This window comes from Phaethon lepturus, unplaced genomic scaffold (assembly GCF_000687285.1).
Source record: "Phaethon lepturus isolate BGI_N335 unplaced genomic scaffold, ASM68728v1 scaffold22208, whole genome shotgun sequence".
Classification (NCBI taxonomy): domain Eukaryota; kingdom Metazoa; phylum Chordata; class Aves; order Phaethontiformes; family Phaethontidae; genus Phaethon; species Phaethon lepturus.
This window is the reverse complement of record NW_010560127.1, coordinates 23973-37305: the sequence shown is the minus strand read 5'-3', so window position 1 is coordinate 37305 and position 13333 is coordinate 23973. Positions and strand designations below refer to the sequence as shown.

Below are 13333 nucleotides of genomic sequence, written 5' to 3'. Positions count from 1 at the left end.
GATCCCCTGAGAGCGCGGTGGGTTGGGGAAAGAGCCGTTATCCTGGGCGCTACCCCTGGCCATCCCCACCGCCCTCGATGATGGGCCGGGACCGCGCTGTCCCTCCCGAGGGTGGCGGGCTGGACGCTGGCCGGGTTCCCGCAGGCCCCGCGGTGACTGGGTATGGGTCTCCGAGGCTCTGTCGCTTCTCGGCCTGGGGTGGGACGCGGACAAGATCGGAGGGGTTGTCTGTTCGATGCCTTTAGGGCCGGCATTTCCTTTCAGCGCCTCGGTGCCATTTCTGTGGCGGTGTTGGAGAGCAGATACCCTGAAGCCGGGGCTGTGCTGGGGTGCCCACTGCTGTGTGGCAGCCAGGCAGGACTCGGGGGAGCTGTGTGTATGTAGGCATTGGTCTTTTGATTGCACCCAGGGTTAGCGGTTGAGCTTAGCTCGTCCTCTTGCCTGTACAGGGAACTTCAGACATCAGCAAAGTTCTGGGCTGGGAAAGGCGAGAGTGGGATATAAGGAATTTTAGACAGGTGCTTCAGAAAAAAGCAAGTAAATCCACTGAACTGATCGGGAGAACTCAGGGTAAGACCATGTGGTTGTCTTATGCCTTTCATGTAAGGGTATTGCTGAGTGAATCGTTTCTGAATGTTTTATTTTATTTAATTTAATTTTATTTCACTTTTTCTGATATTGGAATCAAACAGAGCTTTGCTTTTAACTCTGAGGTGATTGAGCACTTGGGGTCCCCATATCTAAAACAGTTGATTAAAATGATGGATGAGTATCCTGACTGATAGCTCTTTTTCAGGTAAAGCTCTTCAGGGACAGAAGTCTCTTGGGGCTGACCAAAGTGGGAACTAAAACCTTTTGCTGCCTTCTCTTCCAAGTTGAAGATGCATTTCTGTAGCCTTTTCTAGTAAATTTAAAACTGTATATGAGTAGAAAGACTAAATTTCTCAACTGTATATTTTTATGTAACAGGACTAATATACTTGTGTATGATTATTGCTAATGTCCTTAAAGGGGTTTCAGTAAGCTTACTGGTGTTTGGACACCCTTAACATGAAAGCACAAAATTTAAAGAATTTGTTTACTTGTCTGCAGGAAAGATAGACTTAATGACTAATTAGAAAATATAGTTTCCAGTGGGAAATACAGGTGTGAATTGAGGAAAACAAAATTGCATTTCCATATGTAACTTTCTAAGTATTTTACATGTAAACTTTCTTCATACAATTTTTTCAGAATGTGTTGATTATTTTAATTGAAAACTGCAAATTTCAATAATCATAGAATAGTTTGGGTGGGAAGGGACCCTTAAAGGCCATCTAGTCCCGCCCCTTCAGTGAGCAGGGACATGTTCAACTACAGCAGGTTGCTCAGAGCCCTGTCCAACCTGACCTGGGATGTTTCCAGGGATGGGGCATCGACCACTTCTCTGGGCAACCCATACCAGTGTGTTCATGTAGTATTAACTACATACTACTTCGATACTTCTGTATGTAGTGAATTCTAAAAATCAGATACCTTAAAAAACAAATCTAGTTGCTGAGAGCCACCTTTGTGGAGTTCTATGCCTTTGTTCATTACCTTCAACTGCAGTTATAATTGTGAAGCCGTGTTACACGTGTGCATTTTTGTTTGCAGTTCTGGATCAAATTCTGATGTTCTTCTTAATCTGCATCCTAAAAAAGAGTTGGGGATGGGGAGTGAATTGGTTTTACTACAGCTGTGAAAGCACATGCATTTCAGGGACTTAAAATAACTTTTTATTGGTACCCAGTGGCAGGATAAGGAGAAGCAAGTACAGATTGAAACACAAGAAGTTCCTTCCTTTTTTTTATTGTGAGCGTGGCCAAACACTGGAACAAATTGTTCAGAGAAGCTGTGGAGTATCAGTCTGTGGAGGTATTCAGAACCAGACTGGACATAGTCCTGGACAACCTGCAGGGGGATGAAGTAGATGATCTCAAGAGGTCCTTCCAACTTTTGTGGTGCTGTGAATTAAATTGAGAAAGGACACACTTGATCATTCTGTGCTTGTGCAGCATGTAAAAATGTATCAGTAGCAGAAATGGCCAAAGAATTAGCTTTTGTTTTTCACTTATTTTTAACTCTTAACTTTTAATAAACTGATTAACTGCCTATCGTAGTGGTGCTCATTGGGGAAAAAAATTTTAAGTTAATGATGGGTTTTGTAGCTTGGATCAAAAATAAAATCCCTTCTGTGGGCAGTGTATTTTTTTTCCGTTCAATTGAGAAATTTAACTTGTTTAGTATTATAAATGTTATCATCCTATATGGGCACACAGCAGGGGTTTGGATCAGAACTGATAGGGAACTTTCAGAAATTACAGTTATGCACATGCTCCAGGCACAGAATTAGTCTTGGTCAAAGGGTTTAGTAATTGATTTTTTTCAAACCATAGGGTACCCGAGTGAAGTATCTGAAGAAATGACACTTTTCTCCACTGGATGGTGCTGCTTGCTCAGACTTACATTACTATCTCTAGCATCATTTTATGAACAGCCCAGAAGATTGGTGTTAACTTCTGAGCTGAATTTTTTAGCTGGAAGATAGTATATTGTTTCCTTTCTTGCTCTTAAAACATTGGTGAACAAATATTTCTCATAAATTGTTGACTAAACAGGTTTTTTTTGTTGTTTGTTTGGAGAGGAGAGATGGTTTTATGGTTGTTTTATGTGGCTTGAAGTGGTTTCTGGCTTTCGTAAATACTTCTCTAAAGATGTAAGCAAGTTTGTTTATTTTCTTGTGTCTAGCTTGCCATATTTGAAAATAAGAGCATGTTAACCTGGCAGAAATGTGGAAATTAATCCTATAACAGTAGTTAAGAGGTTTGAAATACTTGGATTAAAAGTGCCAGGAAGGGGAAGGTCTCTTAAAATTTCAAGCTTGACAAATCTCTGTATTAGGTGCTTTTGTGTTTTGATACCAGGGTCCTCCTGGAAGTAAAACATCTTACGGCTTCTCTACAGAGAGATATTCAGGAAAATTAATAGAAATCAACTTTTACAGTGGATTAGTTGAACTACATCAAACAACTCAGTTTGGAAGTGAATTTAAATTCACACATTCAGTTGACATGGATTACCTCTACTGTGTAGACAAATCCTTAGATACATACGGTGGCTTTACAACTGTAAGAATTGCATTGAGTTTAATTTCTTGGGATTTGCAGAGTCACCACCTGAGGATCTAGTTACAGAGAACATAACAGAATATGGGCATACTTAAAATGGTGTTATAGTTAGATTTTAAAAAAGGCATTGAACTTTTTTTGGTGACTGAGTGAGGGAAAGTTGACGTTAATCAAGAGATTTTAAAGAAAGGGACAAATTATGAAAAATTATTGAAAAGGAGGACTGCTGCTTGGCTGGGTGGCAGAACCTCTATTAAATTGCTTCTTTTTATTGTCTGTCTTTTTATGTTGTTTGTTTCACAGTCAGCTATGGGTGAAAGCAACAGCCAAGGTGTTCCGTGTTTTTATAGGACTTAGCTTTTGCTGCCAGCTTGATAGCTTTTTAATTCATTCCCCCCACAAACCACTGGAAACCTGGGTCCTTAGCGATCATTTGCATCTTGGGTGAGGGGACATGACAAAGCCTGTTAATTGTCGCAGATTCCTAGCTTGATGTTTCAAACACTGCAGTGTATGAGTGAAGTGAGCCACCTCATTAAGGGAGCCAGATTTTTTTCTTCTCAGTGGGGCAGCAGGGAACCCTAATTTGCTTGGGCATTTAAAATCACAGTCCACAGTGGTGCTTTATCATCTTTTGTTAGCAGCACAGGCAAAGCTTGTAGTAGATTCTTCTCTGAAGGCTGCCTTTTGGAAATAAATTGTTGTTTTCCTGTAGAGAAGTGAACCAAGTGAAGGCTGTGTCGATTGCTCCCACAGCACTCGGTCATTTAACCTACTGTAAAATCTGTTTTATGGACTGTTTGGGGTTTTATGAAATTCTTTATCAGACTATTACTTGTTATGGAGCTGCCACGTAGCACCTATTTTGAGCTTCAAAGATTCGGAAGTATGTTAAAAAAAACCCCACCATCATGCATTTTGACAGTACTAGTTCTTCTTTAAGAACGGAACAAAACTGGGCAAAAATGAATCAAACATCCCTGTAATATTCTGTCCCTCTGGCCCAAATCCTAAGTGTTGCGTTTTAGGGAAGGATGACTTCCTGATTATGTTGAAAGCACCTCAGTGGACTTGGCTTCTCACTGACTTTGTATGGCCTTGGGTTAATTGGTCAGTTTTGATCCACCATTTCCCATTGTGTTTAATGAAGTTTGTAATCTTCCTGTCTCCTGTTCTTTGTTTGTCTTGTTTATTTAGGTTGTCTTCCTGCATATGTTTAGGTGCACACACTTAAAGTGACTGGTTAACTGTGCTAGCTTTTCTTCCTTGATTTCAATGAAGCTATTCCTGATGATAGAGACAAGCTCACGCATGTGGGCCTGGGGGACTGTAGTTTCTTTAGCAGTATGCACAGGACAAAGGAGCCTTGATTCTCGTTTGTATCTCTTAACACCTGCAATAATTTCCGGTGACTTTTCAGTTTCTGAATAAACCATTTTCTGGCGAATCCAAAAGCTGAAATCCCACTGGTTTGTGTTCTGTAATTCAGTTTCTCTGGTCACTTATATCTGATTTTTGACTGGACTTTTGTTATGAAGGCAAATATTGGAACTTCTGTGTTCTGGTTAAAAGGAAAACTGGCCAGTGGATATTGTCCACAACTGGGAAAGCCAGCACTGAAGTTTCATCCCCTATAGATTTCATGTTGAAGCCAGATACAAAACAAAATTGGAATACGGAATTTAGGTCTGTACACTTAAGTGGTAATCCTTAAAGCCTTCCCTGAATTTCAGCCCATCTGTAGGGATGACAACTTTCATAGCAATTTTACTTTGGCATTCTTCATATTAATAATTAAAATTTTCATTGGACTTTTTTTGCAGTGTAAGGTTTAGTAAAATTAAATCCCCAGAACATGTTTGATTTGGCACAGGTTCTGTTTTTTTGCAGTGAAGAGCTTTTCTGGAAGTGATAAAATACTAAGAACACTGTGCAAATGTAAATAGAACCTGTTTGAATTTTTCCTTCCTGCTCTAGCCCGTAGAAGGCAGAAGTGGTCTGTGGATCCACGAAATAGCGCTTGGAGTAAAGATGAATCTAAATTTGGCCAGAAGATGCTGGAAAAGATGGGCTGGTCCAAAGGAAAGGTATGATCTAAAGGAGAATTTGTCTTGCTGAAAGGTGGATGACTTCCGGGGACTCTTGATCTCAGTATTTTAAACAGCCATGTTCTTTCTATTGATTTATTCTTTTAAGTGCGCAGAGAATTTGAGCAATGTCAGATTTCTACGGTTTGTTACAAAGGTAATTGGTTGCTTGTCCTATCCTGCTTTCCAGTTTTTCTCCCCTCTCTTTGACAAGGTCATGTCCCCAGGTAAGAGCAGGAGTTGGCACCTTAAATCAGGTGGTGGTTAAAGGCTTCAAGTTGCCTTTATGTCCTCAGTTCTCTCTCTGGCTTTTGGTACTATTTAGAGCAGCTTCAGGACCTGCTTTAATCGTTTACCTGTTTTTAGGAGTTCCTTCTGATCTGTGCCTTGAATGGCCAAAATGCAGCATTATGCGAACTGTATTCCTTCCCACTTCCAGCTTGTACCTGCGGGGTAAGGTGACTGGTTTCTGGTGCTAAGAATAATGTCTAGGTCAGTGCAGACAGCTGTGGACTTCTCAGTTGCACCTTAAAGCAGTTTAACTTCCACAAAGGTGCCTCAGCAAAGCTGAGATTTGGGCCTGCATGTTAGCATGTTTAATGAAATGAATGCAGGCAAAACTCCCACAGTATCTATTTAATTCTTCTCCTAGATTTTCTCTCACAGCCTTTTTTTGAAAGGAATAAAATTAGGATCATTCTGAATTCTGTGACTGCATTAAAACTTAGAAAAATAAGCCTACTTTTGGATTTCTCAGTGTAGCCTACTGTTGCCTCAGTTGTCTTAGTACATATAAATCTGGTTTCTAACTGCCTCTCATTTCATGAACAAGCAGTGGCACTTGATTAAACAACTGCTGAAGTTAAGGAACTGGCATGGATTTCACTAGGCTTTAGACCAGACTGTTAAGAGTATGAAGCTTGAGTACTGTCTTTTTACGTAAATTGTATGCATAGGTGATTTATGTGTGTAAGATTAAAATGGAGACATAAACCAGAGTAGAAAAAATGCTGTTAAGTGTTCCGATTGTGTTTTAGGCAGCCAGCTTCTCTGACCACAGATAACGCCTTTGCTGTTACGAACACTGTTTGTTCCACGGTGTGAAAGGAAGGCCTCATGTTGTTTTCTGTCTGTTGCTCCTCCCATCTTCTTCACAACAATGTTTCCTACGTGAGCTACCAGATCTTCCTTTACAACAGTTACAGTTGCATGAGAAGGATTCATCTCTGCATTCCACTACAACTTCAGACAAATGGAACCTTAGCTTGATCAAATTAATGGGCAAAAGCCCATCTGTGCAGTGAAATTAAGCTGCTTACACTAGTCCTGTTACTAGTTGTATTGGAATTGGGTCACGGCAGGATGTATAACCAAGTGTCCTGCCTATAGAGTCATGGAATAGTTTTTACTTCCATAGTTCTTGCTTACTTACATACTTTTTGATTAGCAGAAGTTTCAAGGTACATTTTCCACCCCTGACCAAATAAACTTTACGGGATTCACAGTAGCAACAGCCTTTTTCAAATATGCCTCATCACTTCGAATATTAAATATGGCCAGGATCTGTCCACAGGGCTTCCCTCCCTTATTCCACCACATATGTGTTTATTATAGCCATACACTTAGCTGGTGATTTGTTACTGATGACAGATTAGTGAAAAAGCGGGTATATACCAGGAATAAAGTTTTAAACCAAATGCTCTGTCTTTTATTTTTTCCCTCTGATCATACAATTAAGGCAGGTAATACTGGGCCTAAAGATTGCTTCCCAGATTTGAATGATAAGTGTTTTTTAGGATAGACAAACCCAGCATTTGTTTGCTCTAATATCTTCATCAGCATATTAGTGTGAATGAGATGGAAGAAGTTCTTAATGTCCTGCTAGCTCCATCTGACCCTTCCCCTCCTGCTTCCCCCCTATATAACTTCGTTCTGTATTGTACGTTCTATGTGGTATCTGTCTTACAGCCGTTACAGCTTCCTTCCCAATGACGGAGGTATTTTTTCTGAGAGGCATGTTCTTTTTATGTAGTGTCTTGTTTTAAAATTGTAAACACTTTGGGCTTGCCTAGGAATGTCAGGTGGCTTCCTGATTAATCACCTAACTACTTAATGTTGTTGCTATTTTAGTGTTTATAATACTTTGCTGGAGGCTTAAGTAGTAAATTAAAAAAACTTAGTATCTTGTGTGTACTAATGCCTGTGAATGAATTCAGTTACAGGCAAGCAAATAAATAGTAAGTTGTGATTTCTTGCTGTATTTCATTGAAAACTATCTTATAGTACAAAAGCTCTAGGTGCTTAGTCACCGCTGTAAAACCCTCATATTTTTACTCTTAAATCCTCCTTAGGGTCTTGGGGCTCAGGAACAAGGAAATACAGAACATATCAAGGTTCAGGTGAAAAACAACATGCTGGGGTTAGGAGCAACCATCAATTACGAGGTGAGCGCTAGACCCAGGTAAGGAAATGGCTTCCATTCCCACTAAAGCACAGTCTTTGTAATGGGACGTTAGTGAAATCTGTTGTCACATCTGGTGGCAGCATGTACCTACACAAATGTCTCTGCAGAAACTCTTGACCTGGAGTTTAGTTCTGTTTTGTTGGGTGTTTTAGGGAGTAAGTACCTGCTTGGAAAAGTTAGTGAATTCTGGGAGCTGTTCAGAGATTTTTTTGCTTCCAAGCAAATCACCGAAATACTTGCTTTCTCTGTGTCTTCTGGCCTGTGTAGCTTCATGCCTTCTGTCACTTTTCTGACTGGAGTTCAGATACATAGGCAGAGCAGAACATGGTCCTAAAGGAGCTTGTCTCATAATCACATCTTAAGTAATTTTGTTTTTGGAAAAAATCACACTAGTATTTCCTGCCTACTTTTCAAAACATCTTGCGCTGACAGGGGACATGCAGAGCCAGCAGCAGCTCAGTATTGTTTAAGGACTCACAAAAGCTACCCTAATCATTTCTGCACTTTGGAGTGTCTGTAGCAAGCTGTTCTTAGCGTTGCTACCTGTGGAGTTCGTGAGGGTCCCTCCCACCAACAAGGATTGAGTATATACAATTAAGTGACTTAGACTGCAGAGTCTTAATATATGTTTTAACAAAGCTTCTGTTAGTTCTGAAGACTTTTACCTTGTATTCATGTGGGTGATATCTACAGGACAACTGGATTGCTCATCAGGATGACTTCAACCAGCTTCTGGCTGAACTGAATGATTGCCATGGACAGGGTGAAACAGGTAGGTTCATGCTTTGCTCAGTCAGATGCTGGAAGCTTCGCAGAGTTTCCATTCTTTGTCTTAAAAGGCTAGCTGAGGCCCAATCCTTTGGGCTGCTAATAGTCTCCCTGCTGAGGTTGACAACTTCCCCTTCTCCCCCAAAATCAGTGGGAGCTGAAGAATGTGTTGCCATCCATGACATGCTCAAGCTTGTCTGCTTGGATATGTAGGTCTCAGTGGATCAGGTGTGCTCTCAGTCAGGCCTCTATTAAAGGCTTTTTGCTGGGGAAAGCAAACATAAAATTCTGATCTCATTCATTTTATCCAGGGCCACAACCTGAGGGACCTTTTGCTGGGATGTACTATAGCAGCACTTTTTTCTTTATAAAGCAGCCAGAGCCAGTATGAAGGCTCACAACACACTCACTCACCATTGCAGTGTGTTTGCCTTCCTTTTACTAATGAGCTGTCACACCTAGCTTCCATGCTCTGGTGGTTTCTTAAATACCTACTTTTCCTGTCCTTAGAGAGCTGCTTCTTAGCTTTTGACTCAGAGTTATGCATCTCTGTTTTGAGTGTGGTATAATGTGATTTTTGCAGCTCTGAGGTAGAGCACACAAGTGGGGAAATTACACAACTCTCTCAAGAGGGCTATTTATAAAGTCTTTTAATTTTGACAAGCTTTGTACAATTTGACCTTGGTTTGTAAAAACGAAGTTATGCACAACTGGTGGGTGTGAGCTTACAGAAAGAACTCTACACATCAAATGTTTTACCATCTCTCCTTTAGTTAGACTCAAGTTTAAACTCCGATCATATATCTAAACTAACTCTCTATGGAGTGTTGTTAAACCAAGGGCTTCTTTTTGGACACAGCAGCCTGTCCACATGCTGCTAAGTGGCAGAATTGCCAGCTTAGTGAATTTAGCAACTGTTCATTCATTCATTCTTAACATTTGAGCACAAAAGGTTTTCTAGGAGAGGAGAGATAGAAAGAGGAGAAAAATCAGTTAGCAAGAAAGATCTTGGTTTCTAATCTTGGAGAACTAGGATTAAAATTCTGAATCTGATAGAGTTTTTTTTAATTCTGTGTAAGTTATCCTTGTGCACTGGAGCCCTAATCATGGTTTGAGGCCACACAGTGCTAGGTGCTGTAGTTAAAGTCCTCAACAGGTAGAATAGCATATCGTAGGGAAATTCCGAAAGTTCCTTTCTACCTTTATAACTAAATCCTACCCAAGTTCCAACTTGAGCCATGGGAAGATCAGTTAGGTGTAACTGGTGGGAAACCTGCAACCTGATGAGCAGAGAGCTGAAATGACTTGCCCAAGGACACAATGAGTCAGCAGAGAGGCAGGTTCATTGAGCAAGGCTGTCTTGTTCCTAAATCTGTGCAGTATTCCCTGGGTCATCTGTACGTATGCAAAGTGGCCCCTGAAAACCATATTTCTCCCTGTTTTACTCAGTTATTTTTATGTGGTCTTTTTAGGAGCTGGGACAAGAGTTTTCAATCACTGAGGACAAATTCGGGTGCATGTTGAAAATTCCTGGTCAGAATCACGTTTTGTGATTTGCAGACTGGAAACATTGCCCTGAAACTTGTTTTTTTGGCAATTGTTTAAGCTGGCAAAACTCATCCAGATAACTCTGCCTGCAGCTGTGCTACAGGATCAAATGTTACATTATTGGCCATCATCCAGTTTCAAATTGCATTAAAAGTCAGCTGAAAAACTTCATTGTTCTTAAATAACTGGTGTAGTTGCCAGAGTTGGATTGCAATTAGAGATCGGGAAGGAAGGGCCCCGTGGTGGTTAGTATGCCAACATTCAAATACCCTTGATGTATAGTTTTAGCTTTTTTCTTTTTTTTTTTCTAGCTGAGCACCTAGTGAGGAGTTTTGATTCCTGGCCGTTTACCTGAGATACTAAGTGATGATGACTGTGTTCCTTTCCCATTCGTAAAATGGGGCAACAACACACTGGTTGTCTCTGTAATGTGCTTTGGAATATTCATCTGTATCAGATTTTCTATAGAAATGACACGTGGCTTTATTGCTATGACTAAATTGCTTTCAAAAACACATTCATATTCCTGCAGTGCTTGCTCAGTTTGTCAGAGGATTTACCAGGCACAGGGATGTACCTGCCTGTCCATTGCAAGTGCCAGCGCGTTTCCATAGTGAAATTCCTCCTTGAAGGCACAAGGCGGTGCTGCTGCCCCTTTCGCAGTAAGAATCAAGTGGAGGAGGAAGCCTTGTGGAAATCCTTTGCTGTGTAATATTCTCTTCCGTACAAGTGGGTCGGAGAGCAGACTCAAAGTGCCTCATCTCTGGTCGGACTATTTTAGTTCTGATGCTTACTTTTCCCATAGACCCTTTTTATTGAGGATTTTCGAGTTGACTGCAAACTCTGTCTAAAACTGGGTTTGGTAGTCCTTCCTCTTCTTATTAGGGCTTAGTGTGTAAATGGAGGAGTAGATCTCAGACTGCTTTCTGGTAGTCAGCTCTCCCACTGCAGGCTGTGGATTTCATTTTTAGGTCAATGACTCTATCATCAAGTGTTGTTATCTACAGTAAAGTGCTTTAATTCCAATGTCAGAAAAGTCTGCAGAGCTTTCAGGGGTGGGATCATATCAAAAAGGTGACTCAGCTTGGCCCTCAGGGTATGGGTCTATTTCCCTACCTGTCCCAGTTGCCAGTGGGAGGAAAAAAGCCATCTCACCAGAGTAGCCTTTTCTAGAGTTACAGAGCGGAGAATCCTGTGGTGCCTATTTCTTTTCAGGACAGGACTAATAAAGTAGTTATTAACCGGACAGCGGGTTACCTTCTTCTGAGAATTTCTGGTAAATTCGTAGTCTCTGTGGATGCAGAGAGTATGTCTGTACCAATAAAATAGCTTGCCACAACACAGGAGCTTGATATCTTTACTGTTAAATAGTTAAGACTTCACATGATTTTGACCTATGCAATCTAACATTCTCCCCAACAGTTCCTGAGTGAGTTTGGGACTTAGCCAACCCCGGAGACCATTCCCAGTGGACAGTTTAGATGCAGCCCCTTTTCTGGAAGCTAGGAAAATTAAATAATATGGATGTGGCAATTTTTTCTAGCTGACCTCAGGGACAGAAAAGCTCTATGCCACCATTTAATTTCCTTACACAGATGTACTTTGTGTAGCATTAGAAGTGGAAAGCCTGTTTGTGTGATTCCCGCCACCCCCTCCTTTTTCCTTCTGCCTAGTCAGGTTCAGTATTTTATTTGGTACTATTTCTTACATCTTTCTCAGACTCTGGCACTGGAGATATTTTGTAACAAACAGCACAATAAACCCTGACCTGTTATTCTTTTCTTACTGTAGAAATGGTGTTGAATTAAACTTTGCCTTTGACCTGGAGTACCTGTATCTGCCTTTATAAATTAAATTAGTTTGGAAATGGGAAAGGAAGGGGATGTGGCAAAAAAAATCAAGTGCTAAACATGTCTCGGACAAAAGTTAGCATGCTTCCTTCAGTACTATATTGTGGTATGTTGTTGAGACTTGGTTTTGAGAGAGAAAGTTAAATACACTGATGTTTGAATTAGGTCGTTACAATACCTCTAATAGGGTTCGAACCTGTTTGTTTTGGGGTGGTTTTTTTTTTTTTTTAGAGTCTTCAGTAAGTAATCAGAAGAAGACATTCAGTCTTGAAGAAAAATCCAAATCTTCCAAGAAACGTGTCCATTATATGAAATTTGCAAAAGGTAAGAGGAGTTTTGTTGTTTCATAAGCCTTAGCCAAGATTAGAAAAAAAAACAAAACGCATGTGTCAAGGTGATCTGTTGCCTTCTGGGGTCTAAATTTGGCAAGTAAAGTCTTGGTTAAGAAATACCCCCTGCAGCAACTTACATAAAGCTATAATATGCTGTTCCTCTTTATTTTGGAGAATTTTGGATGGCTTTAGGCTGATATTGTTGAATACAACAATTTCTGTCTGAAGGAACCATCAGCTGAATGAAGGAGCAGTGAATATTCTGAGTGATCTGTGCATGGGCAGGGGATGGGAGGGGGAGGCAAAGGTGGTAACAGAGTTGCTTGGGCATCTGCACCGCACTATCCTCTGCAATCTCCAATAACCCCTGCTAAGAGATCATGTGGATAAGATCAGTGATCAGATTAAACCTGAATGCAGGAAGAGGAAAGCCCTCTTACATCTATCAGATGCTTTATTGGATAAATGAGGACAGTGGTTGGTGGCCACAAAAACTGTATCAAGAACTCCTGGAGTTTAAATAATTTCTTTCTTTCTTCGAGTGATGACATTATTTCAGCCATCCCTGGTTTTAGCTCTTGACCACTGTTCAATCCCATGCTCTATTTCTCTGTTGGTTGCATTCCCCTTTCACAGACCCATGTGTACATGGTGTGTGTGTATGTATGTATTTCAGTGTATGGATAGGATTGGTTTTCATAAATGGATAATTTATTGTAGTTAAAGCTCTGTGTAGTGTTTTCTGATAACTTTCTGCTAAAACAGAAGTAATTGACATCTGAATGGAGGCCAAATTCTGATATTGGGGTTCAGGTTTTCTGATTAAATAATTCAGCCTAGAAGTCAAACTTGTCAACATGACCCTGCCACTTTCCGACACTAAACAATTAAATTGGTTCAGGGCTTGCAAGTACAGAGGCCATGGCCTGTTTGAGGTGGTAGCAAAGAGGATTTGTTTTGATTTGGATTTAACCTTTTGCTAAATATAGAGAAAAAAGAAGTGTCTTTTGAACATGCAAAATACGGAGCAAGGCTTTCATACTAACAATATCCCTTATTTGTTTGGCTGCAGTGTTTCTATAAGGTAAGCCCCTGTTTGATTGTACCCTCTGTGGTCTAAAACAGGGAAATTGTC

The 13333-nt window shown here is 40.5% G+C and overlaps 1 protein-coding gene across 1 annotated transcript in view; it reads left to right on the top strand.

Annotated features, from left to right (window-relative positions):
- Positions 1-13333, top strand: part of LOC104625841 (PIN2/TERF1-interacting telomerase inhibitor 1-like) — a gene marked incomplete at its 3' end in the record, with an annotated part of 15096 nt that overhangs the window by 71 nt on the left and 1692 nt on the right. The window contains exons 2-5 of the mRNA XM_010293585.1: positions 5127-5236; positions 7588-7680; positions 8394-8472; positions 12098-12190. Coding sequence (XP_010291887.1) covers positions 5127-5236; positions 7588-7680; positions 8394-8472; positions 12098-12190 — 375 coding nt within the window. The remainder of the gene's footprint in view (positions 1-5126; positions 5237-7587; positions 7681-8393; positions 8473-12097; positions 12191-13333) is intronic.